The sequence below is a fragment of the Rousettus aegyptiacus genome, unplaced genomic scaffold (assembly GCF_014176215.1).
Source record: "Rousettus aegyptiacus isolate mRouAeg1 unplaced genomic scaffold, mRouAeg1.p scaffold_m13_p_14, whole genome shotgun sequence".
NCBI lineage: Eukaryota > Metazoa > Chordata > Mammalia > Chiroptera > Pteropodidae > Rousettus > Rousettus aegyptiacus.
The window spans coordinates 47,755,618-47,778,029 of record NW_023416289.1 but is presented as its reverse complement, the minus strand read 5'-3'; the positions used below and the strand labels follow the sequence as shown (position 1 = coordinate 47,778,029).

The 22,412-nt window shown below is 48.4% G+C and overlaps 1 protein-coding gene and 2 pseudogenes across 5 annotated transcripts; 1 reads left to right on the top strand and 2 right to left on the bottom strand.

Annotated features, from left to right (window-relative positions):
* Positions 1-251: 251 nt before the first annotated feature.
* On the top strand, positions 252-22,006 carry ZNF606 (zinc finger protein 606). 5 transcript variants are annotated; one of them, XM_016125538.2, is made up of 7 exons: positions 257-388; positions 1,348-1,456; positions 2,189-2,248; positions 2,730-2,818; positions 10,864-10,990; positions 11,172-11,267; positions 16,332-19,581. In XM_016125538.2, exons 2-7 carry the CDS (start codon positions 1,426-1,428, stop codon positions 18,317-18,319), a joined length of 2,391 nt encoding a protein of 796 aa, XP_015981024.1. In that variant the 5' UTR covers positions 257-388; positions 1,348-1,425; the 3' UTR covers positions 18,320-19,581. The 5 variants fall into 5 exon arrangements, 4 of the variants coding, with proteins under 4 accessions (XP_036088440.1, XP_015981024.1, XP_015981027.1 ...); XR_004954465.1 differs by lacking the exon at positions 257-388 and adding an exon at positions 21,414-22,006 and having other exon boundaries at positions 16,332-20,212; XM_016125541.2 differs by lacking the exon at positions 257-388 and adding an exon at positions 15,262-15,357 and having other exon boundaries at positions 16,332-16,442.
* On the bottom strand, positions 4,420-4,538 carry LOC118611847 (annotated as a pseudogene).
* LOC118611898 lies at positions 13,108-13,226 on the bottom strand (annotated as a pseudogene).
* Positions 22,007-22,412: the final 406 nt, after the last annotated feature.

Here is a 22,412-nt window from a genome sequence, read left to right as displayed (position 1 = left end):
CAGCAGCCCCGGCGGCGCGTTCGGGTCTATGCCGGGGGAGCGGCCGCCATTGTCCGCGGCCGAGGTGAAGTGGTCGTCCCGGCGGTGAGGTCCCGAGATTCGGGAGAACGAGCGGGGAGCGGCAGCGCCTGGGCGGGTCCGACGCCCGCCCTTCAGCGCCAGCTTCGCTTTCCCGGCGCCTTCGGCTCGCCGAACCCGCGCCTCCGTGCTCGCGGCGGCGCGGAGCCGGGCTGGGCGGGCCCTCTGGCGCCGGTTCGCGGCCGCCGGACCAGCGCGCCTTTGTCCCGCAGGCCACGGGCGGCTGGGCTGAACCCGGAGGGAAACGCAGGCCGAACGCCCCGGTGAGGTCGCCTGTGGAGAGCGGCGGGAGTCGGCGGCTGCGAGCCAGGTGAGGGGTCTGCTAGAGGCGCGCGCCCTGCGCATCGCGGCCGCGGCGCGCGAGGTGCGGGGCGGGCGATGAGGACGCCGTGAGGCCGTTCGCGGGAAGTACCCACGCCGCATCCCCCGGTGGGCGCTTCTTGTTCGTGCCGGTTCCCGTGGAGGCCTGAAGGACGTCAGACGCGGGCGGGGATAGCCCCGCATTTCTTTAAAGATGCAGCGTCCGCGGGACGTTGTCAAGTTGCAGGCGGCGGTGCGGGGCCGTTCGCCGCTCTCCACGCCCCGCGGACCCCAGCGCGCGTCCCGGGGCTTTGTCTGCCCTCCCGGGAGCGCGCCCCGCTCCGCCCTCGGGGAGGTCGCGGGACGTGCACAAAGGCCCGGAGTCTAGGCGGTTGGTGCTTTGGGCTCCAGACCAGGAGACAGATGGGCCTGATAGGCGTCGCAGGTGGAGTTTTTTTCTTCTTTGAGATAAAATTTACGTAACATAAAATTAATCAATTTAGTGGTTTCGTCGTACATTGAGAAAGTTGCGCGGTTGTCGCCACTGCCTGTTACAGAACCCTTTCGTTGCTCCCCAGAGAAACCCCTGCCCCAATTAAGCAGTCACTCCCCATTGCTCCCGCCCCCCAGCTCCAGGGAGCTGCTTATCCGTGAGGGTCACAGGTAGATTTTACAATCAGTTTGGTCGAATCAACAGAACACTTACCTCGACGTGGCGGCTGGCTGTCTTCTGGAGCCTTTGACGGATTTCCACCCTCTCATCTTGGATGGCGCTCTTTTTTTTTTTCAGCTTATTCAAATCATCCTTCATTTCTCTCCAGGAATTCTGTTACGTTTTTGACCGGAACTCTGTCTTATGATGTTGCTGCCCAAGAGTTCTTTGTTTCTCCAGTGGATGGGTTCTCTTTTGTTTCCACTGGATCTTATGTAAGAAAGGACCACTTTTGTCTTTTTCACTTTTGTTTCTAGGTTGGTATTGCAGTTGCATTCCTTATTTCACCCGAATCCAGTGCTCCTGCCAGGCGCCTGGTCAGTTGATCCCGTGGGATGGCTGCCATCAACCCGTGGGCCTCCTGGGGTGAGTCCAATCCTGGTTTCTTCTGTGCCTTCCCAGTGACTTGCTGCATCCAGGGGTTAGAGCAGGGGAGGAGTGGGTGAGGGCCTCCGGGGGATTGGAGGGTATTTGTTTGGTACAGAATTAGAACTGAGTGGAAGTGAAAAAAAAAAAAAAACCTTGGTTGTTGGTGAAAGGGGAAACTTTGTACAAAAACACTAATTTTGACATATTGTATAGTCATCTGAGATATTTCATTAGATTTAAGAGATTTTCTGGTTATGGGATTTCTTAGAAGACAGTCATACAGATGGTGAAAGTTTCTTTTCCACTTCTGTATTTTGGTTGTTATTGTTCTTCACTTACATAGCATTGGTCTCTATTTTAGGAGCAACGTTAAATAGTAGTTTGATGTTATTGGTGTGTTTTACCTTTAAGTGAGGTTTCAGATACCACTAAATACATCGAAGAGTATCTTTTCTACTACTTATATTTTTGAAAAGTTAGCTAAAAGTTAAACATTTTGTCAGATAACTTCTTCAGCCTTTAAGGGGTTCTATTAATTGTTCTTTGCGTTTTGGGTATAAATACGCTTATTGTGTTGGAACTTTTCCCAGACCCTTGAGCTCTGTTGGTGGAAGTTTGTCATAACCGTCAGTGAGAAAGGTCTCCTTTTCCATTTCGTGGCCTTTAGTCACTAGGATTGGTGTCACAGTGCTTTTCATTTCCTCGTTCTAACCTGATCTTTTGGTGCAGGTGTCCTTACGGACCAGTCCTGGGGGATGGCAGCTGTTGACCCATGGGCCTCCTGGGGTGGTGAGTCAAGAACCTATATCTCCATTGGCCTTACTGGCTGCCATGTTGTGGTCTCTCCCAGCAGTGACCTGCCATGGTCGGGGATCCGACCTGGGGAGCCAGGGGGACATTAAGGGAGGGGCTTCTGGTCTAGACCTGTCTGTGCAGGAAGGACTCAGACACTCTGCAGAGGGGTCAAGTCATAGTGACATCTCTAGGACAGGGCGCATGAGAATGAATGTGGTAACTTACTACTCAGTCCCAGAAAAGCTGTGAACAGACAGTGTCTCTCAGAGACAGAGTATCTGAGGAAGCGGGGTGGTGGGGCTCACGTGTTTCAGAACGTTCCCCATCTTCTCAGCTATGAAATGCGGAGATGCCTCTTCCCTTGCCCATGTGGGGTGACAGGATTGGCTCTGCTGAGCCTGCGGCAGGGAGGGACTCGGGTGGGCGCGCTGCTGGCAGGGAGAGCTGCCTCTAGGACTTTGCCTTCCTCCCCCAGCTCTGTGTCCTCAGGACTCTGCCTGGCATGCGGACGAGACCCCGGAGGAGGGGCGGCGGGTCGCCGCGCTCCCGGCAGCCCCGGTCCAGGTGAGGCGGGGCTTCTGCTTTTCCCCGATGGGCTGCCCTGTGCCCTGAGGTGTCCAGGTTGTCCCCGGCCATCCCGGTCCATGTGCTCTCTCAGTTTACAGCAGCAACTTTGGGTAGAGATGGAGTCATTCCGAAGCGTGTCACACTGGAGCACAGACAGGGACAGTTCAGTTTTCCGTGACACGGAGCCTCACTGTTGAGCAGCTGTCCACAGTCCTGAGTCCGGGCTGTGCCGTGGGTTGTTTGGGGATGAGGGACGAGCCCCTCTCTTGGCAGCACCCTCCCTTTCGCCCTCTCACCTCTGCGCATATAGTCAGCGCCTGATTCGGGTTGCGCTGGTCAGTGCGTGCTGTGCATGCCGAGGGGAGCAAGGCCGAGCTTGATCCCTGCTCCTGAGGAGCTCTGAGGGCGGCCCCCTCAGCTGAGGAGGCCTCACAGCCGGCGTGGTGCGGGACACAAGGAGTCTGGGCCCCTTGGGGAGGCCTGGAGCTCTGGGGGAGCAGAGCCCAGCTAATGCCTTGGGAGGTGGCATGGTCTGCACAGAGGTCCTGGGGCATGGAGCAGCCCCGGCCTTTGGGCCGTGGGGAGGGAGGCTGCCTAGGCAACAGAATGTACCTGAGCAGGGGGCGGAGGAGTCACTTCAGCCAAGTGCGAGGCCTGGTGAGCAGGGCTCTGGGTGAAGACCGGCCCTAGCCAGGTTTTGGGCGGGAGAGGCCAGGCCAAGCCCCGCAGGCCAAAGGCAGCTGCGGGCCCCGGGCTCCATCCTGCTGAGAATCAGGAGCCTCAGAAGGGCTGGAGCAGGAGGCGGCCAGATTGGTTGGATTCATGATGTGGCCAAAAAGCTGTCCCAGGCTAGGCCGACACTTCAGGCTGCAGTCTGACAAGGCCTGGGGGCGAGATCTGAGGGGTGCTAGAGACAAAGCACAGAGACCTTGTGACTTTGTAAGGGCACAAGGATGGCTGCCAAGATAAAAAAAGCACAATTGATGATGTTGGAGAGGTGTCATCTCCCATCGTCCTACCCACTAGGTGCAGCCACTTGAGAAAAAAAATGTTATAACGGTTTTATTAAAATATTCATATATCACGAAGTTTAATCTTTTAAAATATACAATTCAGTGGTTTCTAGTATGTTGACAGAACTGTGCCACCGTCACTACTATCTAGTTCTAGAACATTTTCATTATCCCAAAAAGAAACCTTGTACTCATGAATAGTCACGCCCCCCCCCCCCCCCCCGCTGCCCCCAACACACACCCAGGCCCTGGCAACCAGTAATCTACTTCTCTATGTATTTACCTGTATGGGGTATTGTATATAAAGGGAATCATACAATATATGGCCTTCTGTGTCTGGTTTTTGTCACAGCGTTTTCAAGGGTCATCAGTGTTGTAGCATGTATCAGTATTTTAGTTCTTTTTATGACTCAGGCAGTCATTTTTAACTATTTCCAGTTTCTTAGGGTTAACCTTCATATTTCTATTATTTATTTATATATATGTATTTTTTCAATTTTATTTTTTTAGGCAAGGCAACCTTTGGTTAACTTCACAGATTGCAAGGACCTGGTCATCTTACAATCCCTTATTTTTTATTTTTTATGCCTACAGCACCTAGTCTTTCTAGGTGGTCTCCCATCCAAGTACTAACCAGGTCTGACCCTGCTTAGCTTCCGAGATCAGACAGGATTGGTCTTGTTCAGGGTGGCATGGCCATAGTCCGTATTTCTAAATGAGAGGTTTTTATCTTAATTCATCAACTATACATTTATTGTATTGACTCTGCTTTGAAAGACAAATAGCTGCATTCCTATATTTACGTCTTTTGCTTCTAAGTTAAAATAGCGAATCAACTAAACATAAAATGCTCTGATATAAAAATGTTAATAACGTCTCTATTAAATTTATGCTTCCCCTCAAATTAAAAAAACTAACGAACCCTCCCACAGTTAAAGGTGACTGGTGAAGTGCACCATGAGTGTTCCACCGTGCCCGGCAGCACCACTGACTGGGGCGGCAGAAGGGCCTGGACCGCACGATGCAGGGCGGTGGTTGTGTGGCGTCAGAACACGAGTGACTGTGGTGTTTGCTGCCGTGCTAACGGGCAGCCATTTTTAAGTCCTTAACCACCATCAGCAGTGAAGCGAGGCTAGGCTGAGGGATGTCCTGAATCAGTCTCTTGGGAACAGAAGTTACTTGCAATGAGACGCTGTGAAGAAGCGCTAACAACCACTGTGCTGCACTCTGCTGTTCATTTAGGTGAGGGTTTCTGAGAGCTGATAGATTTAACACTGAGGAAATGAAATGGAGAATTAAAATAAAAACACCCTCAATGTCTGAAGAGTTGTGATTTCTGAGAACATGCTCCTGGCCCCTCCCCACACTCACTGTGGCTTTTTCCTGCGGGAAACTCAAGACTTGAATCATGTGAGTTTTGTATAAGCAAGTCTTCAGGAACACAGATGAGAGCCCCATGTCCCTCTCTTGTTCCCTCTAAATTAAATATTTACTGAAATAAAGCATTCACCTGGTGAAAACATCAAGTGCTGTCATCCCGTGTTATCGGAATAAATAGTCTGTTCTTGGAAACGTGTTGGATAGTAAAGTTCCAGCTAGCAGGAGCCCAGACCCCATTACTTTGAGGACTAGAGACAATAATAATAATAATAATAATAATGTCCCAGGCTGTCTGAGCCCCCAGCCAGCCTCCCCAGGTATGGAATCTCCGTCCACCAACAGTTTCTGCATGATAAATGTTATGCACATGAAACAGTAATACTCTGCGTCCATCCTTGGTGAAGTGTGCACAGCCTAGTTATGTTTTCCTTCTCTGCAAATAGCTTGCACTAAAATACCAATAAGTTAGAAATTCTGAAGATTCTAAAGAGGCCATCGGAATTTCCCCAGGTTCCAAGAAGGGGCCACTGTCAGAACATTCAGGTGATGGGAGCAGCCTTGCGAGCGCCCGGCAGGCACACAGCTGTGCCTAGCTCGGCACCCTCTGTGGCCTCCCCTACCCACACCCCTGCTCAGCCGTGCTGCTGGTGCCAGATCCCACAGGGCGTCTAACATGCTGAAGTCAACGTGTTCAGGTGGCACAAAGCAACATGAACAGGAATGTGTTGGGCAGGGGACATCTCTGCAGGTCATCCTAGCACACGTTGGAAAGTGCGAGGTCAGGTAAGGTTTACCTGTGGAATGAAGGGCTCACACCTTCCTGGGCAGGCACCCTGCCCTGCCCCCTCACCTGAAGTGTCAGTAATGGTGAAACCTGCAGTTCCTCCGTCCCAGGAGTGTCCCTCTTGTCTCCAGGGCTGATGGGACTGGTGGCCTGTCTTCCGCTGCCTCCCTGTCATGTCTGGCCTTGGTTTTGCATCTTTTGCATCCCTGAGGCCTCCGCGAGCCGCGGACCCCGACAGAGGGGGGATATTCAGTGGGGGTCTGCCCCCATCCCATTCTCTTCCCATCCTCAGAACTCTGTTCACAGCTAATCCATTTTCATCCTTGTACATAGATGATCCACCATGTGGACATAACATCAGTAATAATACTCTTCTTTAAAAAGACCTTTTTCTACATGCATTTCTTTGCACACTCAAGGTCAACTTTGCGGTCAATCCGTGTGATAGATGGCAGCTGCAATCCTCTGCTGCATCCGAGGAGTGGACTCTGTTTCCCCCTTCCGTGGGTGGGCTTCTGAGTCCGTGCCACCCCACACCCCACTACTCCCCAAGCTGTGCAATTTGTTCCAACCATGGCTGTGGTTTCACTTTGTGCCCACATACAGTGTTTAGCTAGAAATGCCCCTAGAATCAGCGTGTTCCAAGTTTTAGGAGGTGGGGGTGTGTTTTCAATATGACTAGTGCTGCCCTTTGGCAGCCTCTCTGAAGAACCAAAGCCACTTTTCACTGCCCTGCATCTTTGTTGCCACTTGACAGTATCTGAGTTTTTGCTTGCTTCAAGACCGATATGGCATGTGGTATTTTAATTTTATTCCTTGATTGCTAGTGAGGTTGAATATCTTTTCATATCATTCTTGGCCATCCGTGTTTCCTTCTCTCCATCTCTGTCACATCCCCAGATTTCCACAGGCCGTGACTTGCTGATGTGTAGGCATTTTATATGGATTCTGGATCTCGATTCTTTGCCATATATAAATTACCCTCTCCCAGTCAGTAGCTTGTCTTAACTTCGTGTTGTGTTTTATTAGTCACATGTTTTCAGGTATATTTTTGACAAATGCATCTGTCTTTGTTTCTGGCTAGTGTTTTTGTGTCTTTTCTAAAGAAGTCCTGTATTTTAAAAAAATTCTCTCCTGTCCATTCTCTTCTGAGGGGATCCACTGTCAGATGGTGGGCATCCCGAATGAACTGTGTGTCTCTGGTCTCCTTATACTCCATGTCCTTTTTTTGGTGGGGGTGGGTGGGGAGCCTGGCCATCCTACTTTTGCCAGCACAGGATTCCTGGGGCCTTCTGTTACATGGTGGGCCTGCTGAGTAGTTGCTACGTCTTCTGTCTCTCCTTTGTGTTCTCAATTCTTTCCTGTTCTCTCGGAGAGCCTCTTTTGTGTTATCCTTTCCTGTTTTATACTGAAATCTCTCCAGTCTAAAAATTGGAATTAGAGCTCAGTGATGGTTGGATGTGGCTGCAGCCTGAATTCTGCACCGCTTGGCTGCCGGGTTGGGTCATCCAGGGAAGAGCTGTGAGGCTGCGTTCCAAAGTCAAGCCTGGTTCGGGTTGGCCTTCCGCCCGCCCTGTCTCTGGCTAGGCCTGGATCACCAGGTCAGTTCTGCTTCCGGCTTCCTGGGCACAGAGTTGGCTGTCAGGCTGCAGACTCCCCTCCTGTTCGCATGTCCGGCCGCAGAGGTCGCGGCTGCGGTGGTGCCCTCACCTGGGCAGCCCGAGAAGCCCCATGCTCAGCCTGAGGTGGGTCTGGGGAGTTTTGCCCATGTATCGGTACAGGGATGCTAGTGGTGGCGCTCACATGGTGGCCGGCGGGGACATGGGGCACGCACACATCTGTCCCGGATACAGACCTTCCCATCTGCTTTCGGCCTGTGCTCATGCCCTTGCTGTGCTGGTTCTGGTCAGAGCCCAGCGCTTCCCAGGTCCCACTGCCACTGCAGCCCCTCTGATGTGTGGTGCAGGTACGCCTCTGCTGTTTCCAGGGCTGCCACGCTGTCATCTGCCCTTCAGGGTGCGGACCGCCTTGCGTCGACGGCCAGGATTTCTTTTACTTTCTTAAAAAAAAAAAAAGGCCCTCCCCTTTTTCATCTAGGAGGTTTTACTTTATTCTTATTTACTTTGTTACTCTGGGGGATTTTAAAACCCTGGATGGACCGTGAGCCTTGCGTTAGTTTCCTGTTGCTGTGACAGATGCCTGCACACTTGACGGCTTCAAACATCATGAACTTGCTCTCCCTGGAGCTGCACTGCTGGGACCCGGGGACTCCAGGGAGGAGCTGCTCCTGCCTCCAGAACTGGAGGCTCCTTCCTCCACTGTCACAGGATGTCACTCTGACCTCCCTCCCACTGCCACCGCTTCTCCGGCCCAGAGCCTCTTGCCTGCCTCTTTTATGTATCCGGGCCCTTGTCACATTGACCCCACCTAGGTAATCTCCCCAACTCAATGCACTTAGTTTAAGCATATCTCTGCAAAGTCCCTTTTGTCATATTAAGGTAAAAGTCCCAGGTTCTGGAGATTAGGATGTGGGGGGCGTATAGTGGGGACCGTTATCCAGCTGACCACAGACACCCATGTTCACCAGCTTCGCTAGATGTCAGCTTTCAGCTTTCTGCCTTTCTTTCCATCTGTTCCAACACACAGCCTTCTTTTTGTTTTTAACGCCTACAGCACCCAGTCTTTCTAGGTGGTTTCCCATCCAAGTACTAACCAGGCCCGACCCTATTTAGCTTCCAATCAGAGGAGATCAAGTGTGTTCAGGGTGGCGTGGTCCTAGACCACACAGCCTTTTGTAAAAAAAAAAAAAAAAGAATTTCAATCATATCTCAGATATGTTGTTTTACCTGTAAACATTTCCTTGTGTACATCTGAGAGATAACTATTTTTATCTTTTAGAAGAACCACAGAACCTTTACCACCACCAACAAAATGAACAACTTTCCTTAGCTATACTCAGCTCACCTTCAGTTTTCCCCAATTGTCCCCCAATAACTTTTTACAGTTTGTTTTGTTCAAGCCACAGTTCAAGCAAGGACTACCCGTGCATGTGTGGTGTGCCTAGGCGAGGAGGCCACGTGTCTCAGTTTGCCTGCTTTTGCCTTCGTGGTGTCATTGACCCTTCACCTCCAGTAGCCTGGTGGTTGGGCTAGAGGCTAGAATGGGTTCAGGTTCCGTACTTATGGCAAGAGTACTGCATAGGAAGTGCTGGGTCCTTTCTCTTGTGTGGTGGGCTCAAGGTGTGTGGTTGTCCTATTTTCAGATGATAGAATGGATTGACAGGAGCCGGGGGTTGGCAGGAGACCGGCCCCTCCGTTGCCACAGTCCCATCTACCTTTGCCATGGTCGCGTAGGCGCCGGGGATCTGCCGATGTCCACTCCCATGAGGGGTGGCAGGATCCCTGTTAAATGTGGTTCTTCCGTTCCTTTACATGTGGGTCAGGGGGTGTTGCACCGGGGCCCTGGGAGGGTCGGGAAGTGAACCTATGGCTCAGTCCAGCAGCTTGGTGGTAGCCAGGGTGTGTGCTTGGACCTTGGTTGGTGCAGGTGAACTTCAGTAGCATAAGGAACACGCTCCCCTCCCCGGTCCCCCAGTGCCATCACTCTGAAAGTGGCCTGACGCTTTGCTGTCTGCCCTTCTCTGATGTCACATTTGAGTGAAAAGTCTGCATTACCCCGAAACTTTGAAGCAGCAGCCATCAAATAGGCCCGGGCAGGTCTGCGAGAGGAAAGCCAGGCCCCTGGCACTGAGAAGCCCGGGGTGGCGGTGGGTTTCGTGGGGGTGGGGCCTTATGGTCAGTAGTTTAAAGTGCTTTTCAGAGGAAGGGACTCATGGAGCAGGATCAGTTTTTGAAGCCAATTGCCGAGGGGAGGTGTGCGTGGGAGGTGGCAGTTCAGGACAGAGACCCAGCGTTGCAGCCAGCCCCGGTCAGAGGCGACAGGCTGTTTGCAGCCATGACTTTCAGGGACAGAAAGGGGTGTGTAGGGATGGGGAGGAGTGCCAGGCAGCCATGAGTGGGTAGAGGGTTCCAGGGCTTCAGGGCGGGAGCGCAGGGCCCACGCTGTTGCTGGCGCCGTTTGTCTTGCGGTGGGTCCCGTGCTGACGGGAGGCCAGACAGCCGCTTTCTGGATGGAGAGGAGGACCACAGAGCACGGAGATGCCAGGAAGGGCACCTGGAAAGGAGCCCGGGCTGCAGGGACTGCCACACAGCTCCCCTGGCGACGCACAGCCTCAGCCTGGTCCGTAGCCAGGGCCCTGCCGCCCGTGCAGGTCTGGCTTGGACCATATTTCGTCCTCCCCGCGGGTGTCCTGCTCAGTAAATACTCCTGGTTGTTTTTCCTAAGAACATCAATTTGGACTTTTTAAAACTCAGAGTGCTGTTGACAGCAGCGGTGACCGATGCTCCCTGGCTGCGGTCCTGGGAGCAGAGTGACCTGGCAGTGGAAATCCCCTCCTGCGGCCAGAGAGGCGCCTGTGAATGCTCAGCTCGCATGTCCAGCCCTGGCCCCAAGGCCTCTGGTCCAGGATCGGAGCTCGGCGTGTGCGTGTGCCTTGACCTGGCCCCACGAGTGTCTCCATCTCCAGAGGAGAGGGGCGTTGTCCTGGAGGGGATCCTGTCCCCACTGGGCAGTGTCACTGGGATTGGGCGGGAGTCTTAGGGGAGACCTGCTTACCTCGTGGTATTTGAGCCCAGAGATCTAGTCCCCTCGAGGACATCCCAGTGTCTTCCAGTGAGAACTGACCCCTATCCAGGGCTGGCCTTCTGCGTCCTGGCCCCTCCCCAGGGCTGCCAGTCTCACCTCATCCCCAGGGGACGCTGGTGGGTGTGGCCCCAGGCCAACGGGGAATGCGTGTGCTCTTTCAGGAGCCGGTGACCTTCCGGGACGTGGCTGTGGACTTCACCCAGGAGGAGTGGGGGCAGCTGGGCCCCGCCCAGAGATCGCTGTACCGTGATGTGATGCTGGAGACCTTCGGGCACCTGCTGTCTGTGGGTAAGGCGGGTGCCACCCCGGGAATGAGGCCATTTCCCTGGCCGTGCCCTCCATCCTGTGTGTTCAGAGCTCATGGGGCCTCGGCAGGGCTGGGGTGGTCTCAAGCCCAGTGCTGCCGGCGTGAACTTCCCAGTGCTCATGACGCACAGCGTGGGCTGACGGGCGGTCTCCTCCCGTGTAGGGAAGCACACCGCCAAGCCCGAGGTCATCTCCCTGCTGGAGCAAGGGGCAGAGCCGTGGCTGGTGGAGCACGTGCCTCCTCAGAGCATCTGCCCAGGTGAGAGCGGGCCTCAGGCGGGAGGAGGGGCCTTCTCCCAGCCCGCCTTGTTTGCAAATAGAGGGGGCCATGGGGAGTCACCGTACTCAGACACACAGTTTCCTCCGAGGAGCAGGGTCCCTTGTGGTGACCTTTTTGCTGCTGTTGAGTCAGAGCAAATGTGCCTAAGGAGGCGAGTCCTGCAAGCTGCGCTGTCCCTCGTCATCCACTCTCCTGACGCCTCGTGTTCTCCGCTGTGCCCTTCTCTCAGACTCGTGTTTGAACTTGTCCTTATGTCCTGTATTACCAAACTTGTATCCTGTAACCACAGTCTCTTCTTTAAAAAAAGAAGGAAATAGGTTTTTTTATGTAGGTAACGTATTCACATGGTTGAAAAATCACAAAGCTGTATGACACAGGTAAGCTGAAGAAGCCTTGTTAGTGTGTTCTCTGCTTATCCACATTCTCTCTCATACACACACACGTTGATAACCATTTATTTTTCGTAAATATTTGAATTCTTTTGTTAGTGGTTGCCCTGCAGATTATAATTAACATCTTAATTTATAATAATGTAGTTTGGATTAATATTAGTTTAATTTTGATGATATTCAAAAACTTTGCTTCTATGTGGCTCTCTTCTCCCCCTTTTATGCTGTTATTGTCACAAATTACACATTGTGTGTTCTTCACCACATATTTATTGATTGCTTTAGGTAGTTGTCTTTTAAATAAGATAGACTAAAAAGAGTTAGAAACAAAAAATGCATTCACGGTCCCGTATCTACCTGTGTAATTATCTTTCTTGGTGTTCAGTTGAGTTATTGTCTCATGTACTTTTATTTCATCCTAAAGGGCTCCCTTTAGCATTTCTTCTAGGGCAGGTTTGCTAGCTGCAAACTCTCCCAGGTTTTGTTTATCTGGAAATGTCTCGATTTCTCCATTCTTGAAGGATCGTTTTCCTAGATGCAGAATTTGTGGTAGACAGTTTTTCTTTCCGGCCTCGGTGGTATCTGCTGAGAAATCTGCTGTTAGTCTTCTTCGGACAACTCCTGATCTGTGACAAGTTGCTTCCCCCTTGCTCCTTTCAGGATTCTTGCTTTGACTTTGGCTTTTGGCAGTGTCATTGCGATGCGTCTGCATGTGGCCTTCTAGGGTCCCAGGATATGTTAGGACATCTCCCTTGGCTTTTCCTTCATCTTTTTGGTTTACGTATTGGTCACGCTAACCGTTCCCTGCTACCTCAGACAGTAGTGGCTTTGAGACATCGCCTGAGAACGTTCGACAGGTTCCTGCTCCCTAGGAGCCTTTAGTGCGGGGTCCTCCAGAGGACCACCAGACAGGTCAGGCAGTGACTGATTTGGGGAATGAGGCTTTGGAAAAGCTCCAGTTCGTTCCGCTCCCTCTAGTACCGGAAACACGGGCTGTGAGTTCCCAAGGCAACCGCTGAGTCAGGGAGCTAGAGATAGGACTAGGATATGTGAAAATGGCACAAAACTCAGCCATTTTTCTTGAAGGAACTCTCCTTGGGTTGTTACAAGGCTTTGGTCAATTCACAGAATTCTGAAGAAATGGACTCTGCCAGTTTCTGCCAGTTTTTTTGGTTGCTTTCGTGGAGGGGCGAAATTTCTGGGGTACCTAGTCAGGCGTCACCTCTCCAGAGCTAGAATGAGACACACACTGTTCTATATTTTGCTGTTTTTAACAGTGTACGGTGCTGCTTCTGCTCCCCTCCTGCAGGGGGTGTCTTCTCAGACTCACGAGTTGTGTCACCTTCAGATCTGAAGCCTTCTAAACCTTCTGCCTCTCCTGCCCTCAGCGCTGACCGTTCTTTTTTTTTTTTTTTTTTTTTAAATAAAAGCGCCTATAGCACCCCGTCTTCCTAGGCAGTTTCCCTTCCAAGTACTAACCAGGCCCGACCCTGCTCAGCTTCTGAGATCAGACAAGATCAGTTGTGTTCAGGGTGGCATGACCGTAGATGTTTTGTTTCTTTTTCTTTTCTTTTTTTTTTTTTGAGTCACCATCCCAAGCCCTGGGGTTCCACCACCTCCATCCTTACACTGCCACCATTTTGCAAATCCTCTCAGCCGGCTCCTTAGTCTCAGTACAGCCAGGAATCTCATCTCCTCCTTCTAGATTGTTCTCCGTCTTCCTGACGCGCATCCCTGGTACTAGCCTTCAGCGAGTCCCTTACGCTGGAAGTGGAGAGGTCACCCCGACCTCCTGCTCTCTCCTCTCCAAGAAGTAGTCTCTCTTCTGACTCCTGAGAGTTTCACCCTTTGACATGTCAGCTGTGTCATTAAGCTTCCACAGCCTTCACCCCCAGATCCCTTCCTCATAAAATTGCAGCTCATGTTGATGAGGAACTTCCTTCTGGCTCTTAGGCGCATCAGGTATTGTTTCTGGATGTGCGGCCCCGAAGCCTTCCATTGCGTGTTGGGAAACACACGGTAACTGAGTGGCCTTTTCAGTAACTGAGCAGATCCAGACCTTCCAGTTTCTCCCGTTACCTTTCTAATTTCCTGACCAGTGTCGGCAGTTCAGTCGGCCAGCTCCCCAGTGTCTTCGTCACTGGTCAGTCATGTACACACCTCGGCCCACGCTGTCTGTGCTCGCGGCCGGTCCGCTGCCTGGGAAGTCCTGTCACCACACGGGTCCTGACATCGGGCCGGGGAGACTGAGCTTCCTTGTCGTCCCTCTGGGTCTGGACATCCACTTTGGTCAGTGAGTTGGTCAGCTACCCTTTTTAGGAGTTTCTATCGGACAGATTCAAAAGCTACATGAAGGTTATTTCCTAACTTCTGGGAGCTAAGCTCGAAATTGGTACAAAATGCCAGTTCTTGAGCAGAGTAGAGCCTCTCTCGTGATGGACTGGGGCAATGAAAGGGGGAAGAGGTTTGCGGTGAGGAGAGAAGAGGGGAAAACCTAGAGAAAGAACATGGGGTCTAGGTCGTGCTGTGTACCTGAGGCTTGAGACCCCGCAGGATGCTGAAGGATGCTCCTGCCCCCAGAAAGACATATCCACATCCTGTGCCTGTGGATGTGGTACCTCCTGAGGCAAAGGGGCTTTTCAAGTGTGACAGAATGAACAGCCTTGAGATGGAGATCATCTTGGATCATCTGAGTGGGCCCGTGGTAGGTTCGTGGTGCTTGTAAGAGAGAAGTGGGAGTGTCACATACAGTGAGGAGATGTGACTGACAGAAGCAAACGCTGGAGGAAGGACCCACAAGCCAAAGAATGCAGGTGGCTCCTAAAAGTAGGAAAAGGCAAGGACGTGGATTCTCACCTGGAGCTTCAGAAGAGAAGCTGCTTTGATTTTAGCCCGAAGAAAGGCATTTTGGATTTTAACTTCCGGACTATCAGATCATGAGTTTGTGTCATTTTAGGCCACAATCTGATGTGTGTGGTAGTTTGTTGCAGCAGCCAGAGGAAACTAATGCAAACCCTTCAGTTGCTGAGGGACTGATACTAAGCAGTGATGTCAGGTGGCTTCATTGATTGAATTTCCCAGACATTTCACTGGATTTGCAATCTCATTTAATCACTAGAAAAGTCCTCTAAGAAGAGTGGCATAACCAGTATTTAAGTACAGATTATCAGACTATAACTTGTGTATCTGTCTCGTCACAGTATTCTGCCTTTCAAGTCTGTCTCTCATGTCACCGATCCACAAATGATTCTGTAGTCATTAGAATTGTAACTCTAGGAGTGTCCTTAAAGCATGTGAGTTTTGCCTTTTGAATTTTGTGTTATTGACTGAACTCTGTGGAGTACAAAGGAAGTACTACGATAGCATATTAATACAGAAACTTCCTGCTTGAAGCATCTGCTGGTAATACTTTCTCTCAATGCCACACCTTCCTATTTTGGCAGGTGTCAAAATAGGGCAGCAGTCAGGGCATTATACGACAAATGAATTAAGACACTTAATAATTTAAACATTAATTGCTAAGGGCTTGATTGCTCATCAATCTTTTATTAAGCCAATCACTTCTTATTTTTTCACCTTAATAGTATTCACTGTGTCCTTTCATCAAGGACTCCTCAGCCGACCCCCAGGTTCACCGATTCACTAGGAGGACTCACGGGATCAAAAGTCACTATACTCAGGTACTGCTTTGTAACAATGAAAGGATACCAAGTGACATCAGCAGAGGGAAAAGACTGAGGAGCTAAGTCTTGAGAAAACCAAGTGCAGGCTTTCAGTAGTCCTTTGCCAGTGCAGTTGCAAAGGACACACTTAATTCCTTCAGCATCAAGTTGTGACAATATGTGTGAAATGTCATCTGCTAGCGGAAGCTTGCCCAAGCCTAGGAGTCCAGGGTATTTTTGTGGTTTGGTTATTTATGCATACATAACTAGCTGTAATCATGGAAGGAAAGCAGATATCAACCGTAAATGACATCGTTTTTACAAATATCTGGAGAAATTGGTATGTGTGGTTTAAGACCTCAAGCATGCAAAATGTTCTTAGAACATTAGAACATTCTAAGACCTCAATTCCTAGGAGTTGGCTGAAGGCCAGTACTGAAACAGGCTCTCTTGGGAATGTGTGGTTTGAGCAACTCAGGCCTCTAGAGTCACTTCCTTCCTGCGTACCCCTGTTCTTATCCTCCTTTTCATTGGAAAACACTCCTGAATGGATTTTGTTAGTATTCAGCACACTTTTGTTCACCTTTCACTATTCTCTTTTTTCCTGTTACGATCTTTCTTTTCCTTACAAATCTATTTGGTTGGTTGGTTGGTTGGTTGGTTGGTTTGTTTAGGTGAGGCAATCCTTGGTTGACCTCACAGATTGCAAGGACCTTGTCAGTTTACAATCCCTTATTTTTTTATTTTTTATGCTTATAGCACCTGGTCTTCTTAGGTGGTACTAACCAGGCTTGACTCTGCTTGGCTTCTGAGATCTGACAGGATCAGGCTTGTTCAGGGTGGCATGGCCATAGTACAAATCTATTTGAATACAAGTTCACACTTACCTTGTCAATGTCATGGACAAAAAAAAAATCTCACTTTTTCTACTTTATTCTTAGAAGTTGAAATTCTTTCTCTGTGCTCTCACAGCTTTTCTCTGTTTATTTCAGAAATGGTGAAAAATCTTGAAAGCAAAGCGTTAATCCCAACGCAGAGCATTTTTGAGGAAGAACAATCCCACAGCATGAAGTTGGAGCGATACGTGTGGGATGATCCTTGGTTCTCCAGGTTAGAGATTTTGGGATGTAAAGACCAAGTAGAAATGTACCACATGAATCAGAGTACAGCCATGAGGCAGATGGTCTTCATGCAAAAGCAAGTACTGTCTCAGAGAGGCTCTGAGTTCTGTGAACTTGGGGCAGACTGTAGCCAGAGCTTAAACTTTGTTCCATCTCAGAGAGTTTCTCAAATTGAACGTTTCTATAAGCCTAATACAAATGCTGAAAGTTGGAGATGTAACTCAGCCATAATGTATGCAGATAAGATTACCTATGACAATAATGATTATGACAAAGCTTTCTACCAGTCCATTCAGCCTATTCACCCTGCCAGGGTGCAAACTGGAGATAATCTTTTCAAATGTACTGATGCTGTTAAATCTTTCAATCACATACTACAGTTTGGCGATCATAAGGAAATGCATAGAGGAGGAAAAGTCTATGAATATAAGGAATGCCATCAAATCTTTAACCAGAGCCCATCATTTAATGACTATCCAAGACCTCATATTGGTGAAAACCAGTATGGTTACAAAGAATATGAGAATATCTTCTACTTCTCATCCTTTATGGAGCATCAAAAAATTGGTACTGTAGAGAAAGCTTATAAATACAATGAATGGGAAAAAGTCTTTGGGTATGACTCATTCCTCACTCAACATACAAGCACTTACACTGCAGAGAAACCCTATGAATACAATGAATGTGGGACATCTTTCATCTGGAGCTCTTACCTTATCCAACATAAGAAAACTCACACCGGAGAGAAACCCTATGAATGTGATAAATGTGGGAAAGTTTTTAGGAATCGTTCAGCCCTTACAAAACATGAACGGACTCACACTGGAATAAAACCCTACGAATGTAATAAATGTGGAAAAGCCTTCAGCTGGAATTCTCATCTTATTGTGCACACAAGAATTCATACAGGAGAGAAACCTTACGTATGTAACGAGTGTGGGAAGTCTTTCAACTGGAACTCCCATCTTATTGGACATCAGAGAACTCATACTGGAGAGAAACCTTTCGAATGTACTGAGTGTGGGAAATCTTTCAGCTGGAGCTCCCATCTTATCGCTCACATGAGAATGCATACTGGAGAGAAGCCCTTTAAATGTGATGAATGTGAAAAAGCTTTTAGGGATTACTCAGCCCTTAGTAAACATGAAAGAACTCACTCTGGAGCAAAACCATATAAATGTACTGAATGTGGAAAATCCTTCAGCTGGAGCTCCCACCTCATTGCCCATCAGAGAACTCATACAGGAGAGAAACCCTATAACTGTCAAGAATGCGGCAAAGCATTCAGAGAACGCTCAGCCCTCACCAAACATGAAATTATTCATTCTGGAATTAAGCCCTATGAATGTAATAAATGTGGAAAATCCTGCAGCCAGATGGCTCATCTTGTTAGACATCAAAGGACTCACACTGGAGAAAAGCCTTATGAATGCAATAAATGTGGGAAATCCTTCAGCCAGAGCTGTCACCTTGTTGCTCATCGGAGAATTCACACCGGTGAGAAGCCCTATAAGTGTAATCAGTGCGAAAGATCCTTTAACTGTAGCTCTCACCTTATTGCACACCGGAGAACTCATACCGGAGAGAAACCATATAGATGTAACGAATGTGGTAAAGCGTTCAACGAGAGTTCTTCTCTTATTGTACATCTGCGAAACCACACTGGAGAAAAACCCTACAAATGTAATCATTGTGAGAAGGCTTTCTGTAAGAATTCTTCTCTTATTATTCATCAGAGAATGCACAGTGGAGAGAAACGCTTTATATGCAACGACTGTGGAAAAGCCTACAGTGGTCACTCAGCGCTGCTTCAACACCGGAGGAGTCATGGTGAAGAGAAACTCTGCGAATTGAACTAATGAGAGATTTTCTTTTATTGTACATTTGATAACACATTGAAAAAAACCCTACAAGTATAATTAAGGGGAAATTTTGTAGTAAGAGTTCAGTGAGACTTTTCCCTTTATTACTTAATAGAAAACATCTTCTTAGAAGAAAACTTTGAATGAAAAGAATAGAGGAAAGCTTAGCAGTTATGTAGCCGTTATTTAACCTCAGATAATTACAGTGAAAAAAAAAAAGTCCTCCAAACTCCTCTCCCGGTCCACCAGGAATCTTATTTGAAGAACCTGAGTGTGGGAAATGAGACATTTTTTCATAAGAGATCTCCGTTATTCATGAATCAGAGTGCACTGTTATGGGGAAAATCTTATGCTAGGGAAAGGGTTTCAGATGGAAATACACTGTTTTGCCTCAAGCTGGAGTATTAGGTGTGAAGCTTTATGATAACACTTTGTGAATAATTGTGGAAATATAGGTTTTGCTATTATAAGGGGAGGTCTGGGTGCCCTTTAGGGACTAGAATATGTAATACTAAATCTGAACTTAAGAAAATAGTATTGAATGGGTTATTTACTGTTGATCACGATTAACCTTAGAAAAGATTAGTAAATGATATTGCTGATGGTGGGAAGGTTATTACCTAGGAGTATGAGACTGATGTTGTTGGAACAAATGGTGATGCTTAATAACCCCATGTGTTGGTGTCCGTGGTTTATCCATTACTGTATTTTTGGACATTAGTTTGTAATTTGTTTTAGGCAGGAGGCATTGTAAGTTATTGTTATGGACACTGTGTCAATATACATAACCTGAAGGAATAAGAAAGACACAGAGTTGTATATACATATCTACTATAAGACCCCCCCCCCAAAAAAAAAGTGTATGGATAAGGACTCAAAGATCCAGGGAGAAATTAACCCAGTTAATTTTTTAAAAAATATAAAGTTTTACAAACACAGCACTTACCATGTGCTAGGCTTTGTTTTAAATGCTTTTTCAGATATTAACTTGTTCAGTCCGTTTATTTCTATGAGATAGGTACTATTATTATACCAGTTTTACAGATGGAGAAACTGAGGCAGAGATGTTTAGAAACCTATCTAAGGACACATAACCAACAAGGAGTGGCACTGAGATTGTTTGGCTGCACAGTTCATGTTTTAAACCACTATGTTATGTTGCCTCTCTAGCAATCTACTTTCCCTAATGTTTTGGGTTTTTATTTTGTTCAGTGTTTCTATAGTAGATATTTTATAATAAAAACCAAGAAATTTCTAAACGGTGAGAAATAAAAGTTACCTGGCTTTCAGTCCAGAAGGATTTCTGGTACCATGAGAAATAAGCTCCCTCTGGAATATGAGGTCTGGGTAGGACATTCAGGAAGACTGCATTTTCTGAGACCTGGGTACCCTAGAATGTCACCACCCATGACCCTGAGGCTACAGCAGAACAGAGGCTGGAGGACACACTGGAGGTTCGGGCAAGTCAGGAATGCTCCTCGGTGGGTTTAGAATGTGCTCTTGGGGCAAAGAGTGAGAGCGCTACAGAGACATTGCCGCCATTGCTCACGGGCTTTCTGGAATTCCTGTTTCTGTTGGTCTTCTCCAGATGAAAAGGTTGGTGGATCCCAGGGAGGACTCAGGAGGGAAGGGCACTAACTAATCCCCACATAGCGCTCTCTGCTCACGGGAGGAAGAAGGGCTTGGGTGGCATCTCCCCAGTTCACAAATAATTCCTGTATTTCCCTAACATAGGGCCAACAGTCCTCCCTGGATAGGCTTGAAGGGACTGGTTAGAAATTCAGGGTATGAGAGCTTCGTCTAGGCCCAGGACTCACCAGTGGTTGGGAAACTGGCTCCTGGTGTCCAGATTCCGTGTTCATCTGCCTGCTGTTGCTGATGCTCACATAGGTATGTGATATCTGATTCCTCACCTTTCAGGGCTTAAGCAGACTGGTCACCCAATAAATGTTGCAGGAGTAAATGAAAAGAATTGAATGCATTTCCCATGTGATTTGTGTAAAGAACCTTGGAAAGAATAGAGTTAACAATATTATCTCTGTAAGAAGCAGTGCCTAATGTTTCAGGAGTCATAGTGCCAGTATGTGGGGATTCCGTCCTAATACCCAAAGTTGTACACTCAGAATGAATCTAATTCCCTGAGTTAGGGACTCCCAAGGGTTTCATAAGTCATACGCAATATCCATAACATCCTGGCTAGTTTTTCTATAACTGTAGTGCCAAGGTTGTTATCTCTTAAAATCCCTTGAATGAGCCTTCCATCATGCTCACTCTTGGCAGGTGACTTTGCTGCTTATGTCTCTGAGAGAATACTAGCAATGAGCAGGGGCCTCCATGACATCTCTCCACCACCTCCACCACCTTCTAGAGCTGGTGCCTCCATTTTAGAAAACAAAATACCTCGAGTTGTCTGTTCTTGCTGTCTCTAGTTTTTTTCAGTCTTTCTTGACCCACTCTAGAGAGATCGCTGCCAGGTGGCCTCCAGGTTGCTTCATCCAACGTTTCACTCTGTTTTCTTTTTCCTTGACGTCATCAGCAGCATCTTGAATAATGGACCCTTTCCTTCTTGAAACGTTCACCTGGCTCTCAGGACGTCCCTCGTGGCCTTCAGGTCCCCTTGACTGTTTCTTCCCCACCTCCCTTAACTCGCACTGTCAGGGTGCCCACCTCCTGTCTGCTCACACTCCCGATCTCCTCCGATCTGGAGGTGTTAAACGCCACCTGAATGCTGACAACTTCTTTAAAGGCACAACTCATCATTCTTTGATAAACTTTGAAAAATGCCTGCACCCTTGTTAGCACCATTGCAATCAAAATCGAGAATATATTTGCTTTTCCAGAAAGTTCCTTCATGTCTCAGTGCAGTTAATCCTGCCACACCCTACCACGCCATGGGCATCCACCTATCTGCTTTGTCATAGATACATGTTAAAATTGCCTCTTGGAGTTTTACGTAAATACGGTCACACAGTGTGCTATTCTTACACCAACTTTGGGATCCGGATTCTTTTGCTCAACACAGTGTTTTGGAGGCTCAGTGCTATACTAGTAGCATGTATCAGTCATTTGCTTTTTTTTTTTTCCTGACCAGCGTTCAGCGACACATTAGTTGTCCTGCTCCTCTGGAGATGGACATTGAGCTGTTTCCTGTATTTTGGGGAAGAACCTGGGAGTAGAACAGCTGAATCGTTGGCTAAGAATGTGTCTAACTTCATAAGACACTGTCTGTGGGCCTTTGCTGCTGACGTCTTTAGCCTGTTTTACGTTCTGGAAATTTATCTCGTATTTTTAAAATATTTTATCCTTTCTATTTAAAATGTTTCTATTTTCAAGACTCCTACTCTTTGGATGCTAGCACGTCTGTGTCTTGCTTACATCTGTCAGCTTGTCTTTTGTGTTCTCTGATTCCTTCCTTTCTCCCTTTTGTTTGGACATGGCCTCCGTTTGCTCTTCCACTTGGCTCATTTGTTGCTCAGCCATCTGTCCATGTTGCTGTGTATCTTCTCTATTGTATCTTCATTTCAACAGTTGTTTTTCAGACCTAATGCTTCTACTTTTTTTTTTTTTAATGTGGTGGTATTCTCATTTCCTATTGCTAATACCATACCTTATCTCTTTACATGTATTTAACAGATGAATATAAAATGTTGGCCTATCTGTTCTAATATATCTGCTTCTGATGGACTCTGTGATCCAGTGTGTGATTTTTCTTTTGAAACAGTTTTGCTCAGAAAATTGCTGTTTACCTGAGCACGATTCTTTTGGGTCATGGGCTACTCCGTTAATCGTTATGCATACATGCGACAAGATGGGATCCTGGTCCCTGGAAGACCCACCGAGTTCGGGGTCGAGGAATGGGTCCTGGGATGAGGAGGCCAAGGCATCATTAAGCCAGTCAGTGGCCCCTGGGCATGTCATTCACCGGCCCAGGGCTTTGCCGAGGCCCAGTGCTGAGACACAGTGCCGAGACACAAGACATGGTGCCAAGACACGGGCCTGCGGGATGGCAGTCTTGCCTGCCCCAAACTACTCGGCAAAGGCTGCTGCCCTGCCTTGCTGTCCTCCCAATGACGCCAGGACCAGAGATTTG

What these genes read in the sequence shown, in the direction of transcription:
- ZNF606 (XM_016125538.2), top strand. Translation starts at nt 1,426, where the DNA reads ATGGCTGCCATCAACCCGTGGGCCTCCTGGG. An exon ending in CGGGCACCTGCTGTCTGTGG is followed by an intron (nt 10,991 to 11,171) that starts GTAAGGCGGGTG and finishes CCTCCCGTGTAG; the next exon opens with GGAAGCACACCGCCAAGCCC. An exon ending in TCCTCAGAGCATCTGCCCAG is followed by an intron (nt 11,268 to 16,331) that starts GTGAGAGCGGGC and finishes TGTTTATTTCAG; the next exon opens with AAATGGTGAAAAATCTTGAA.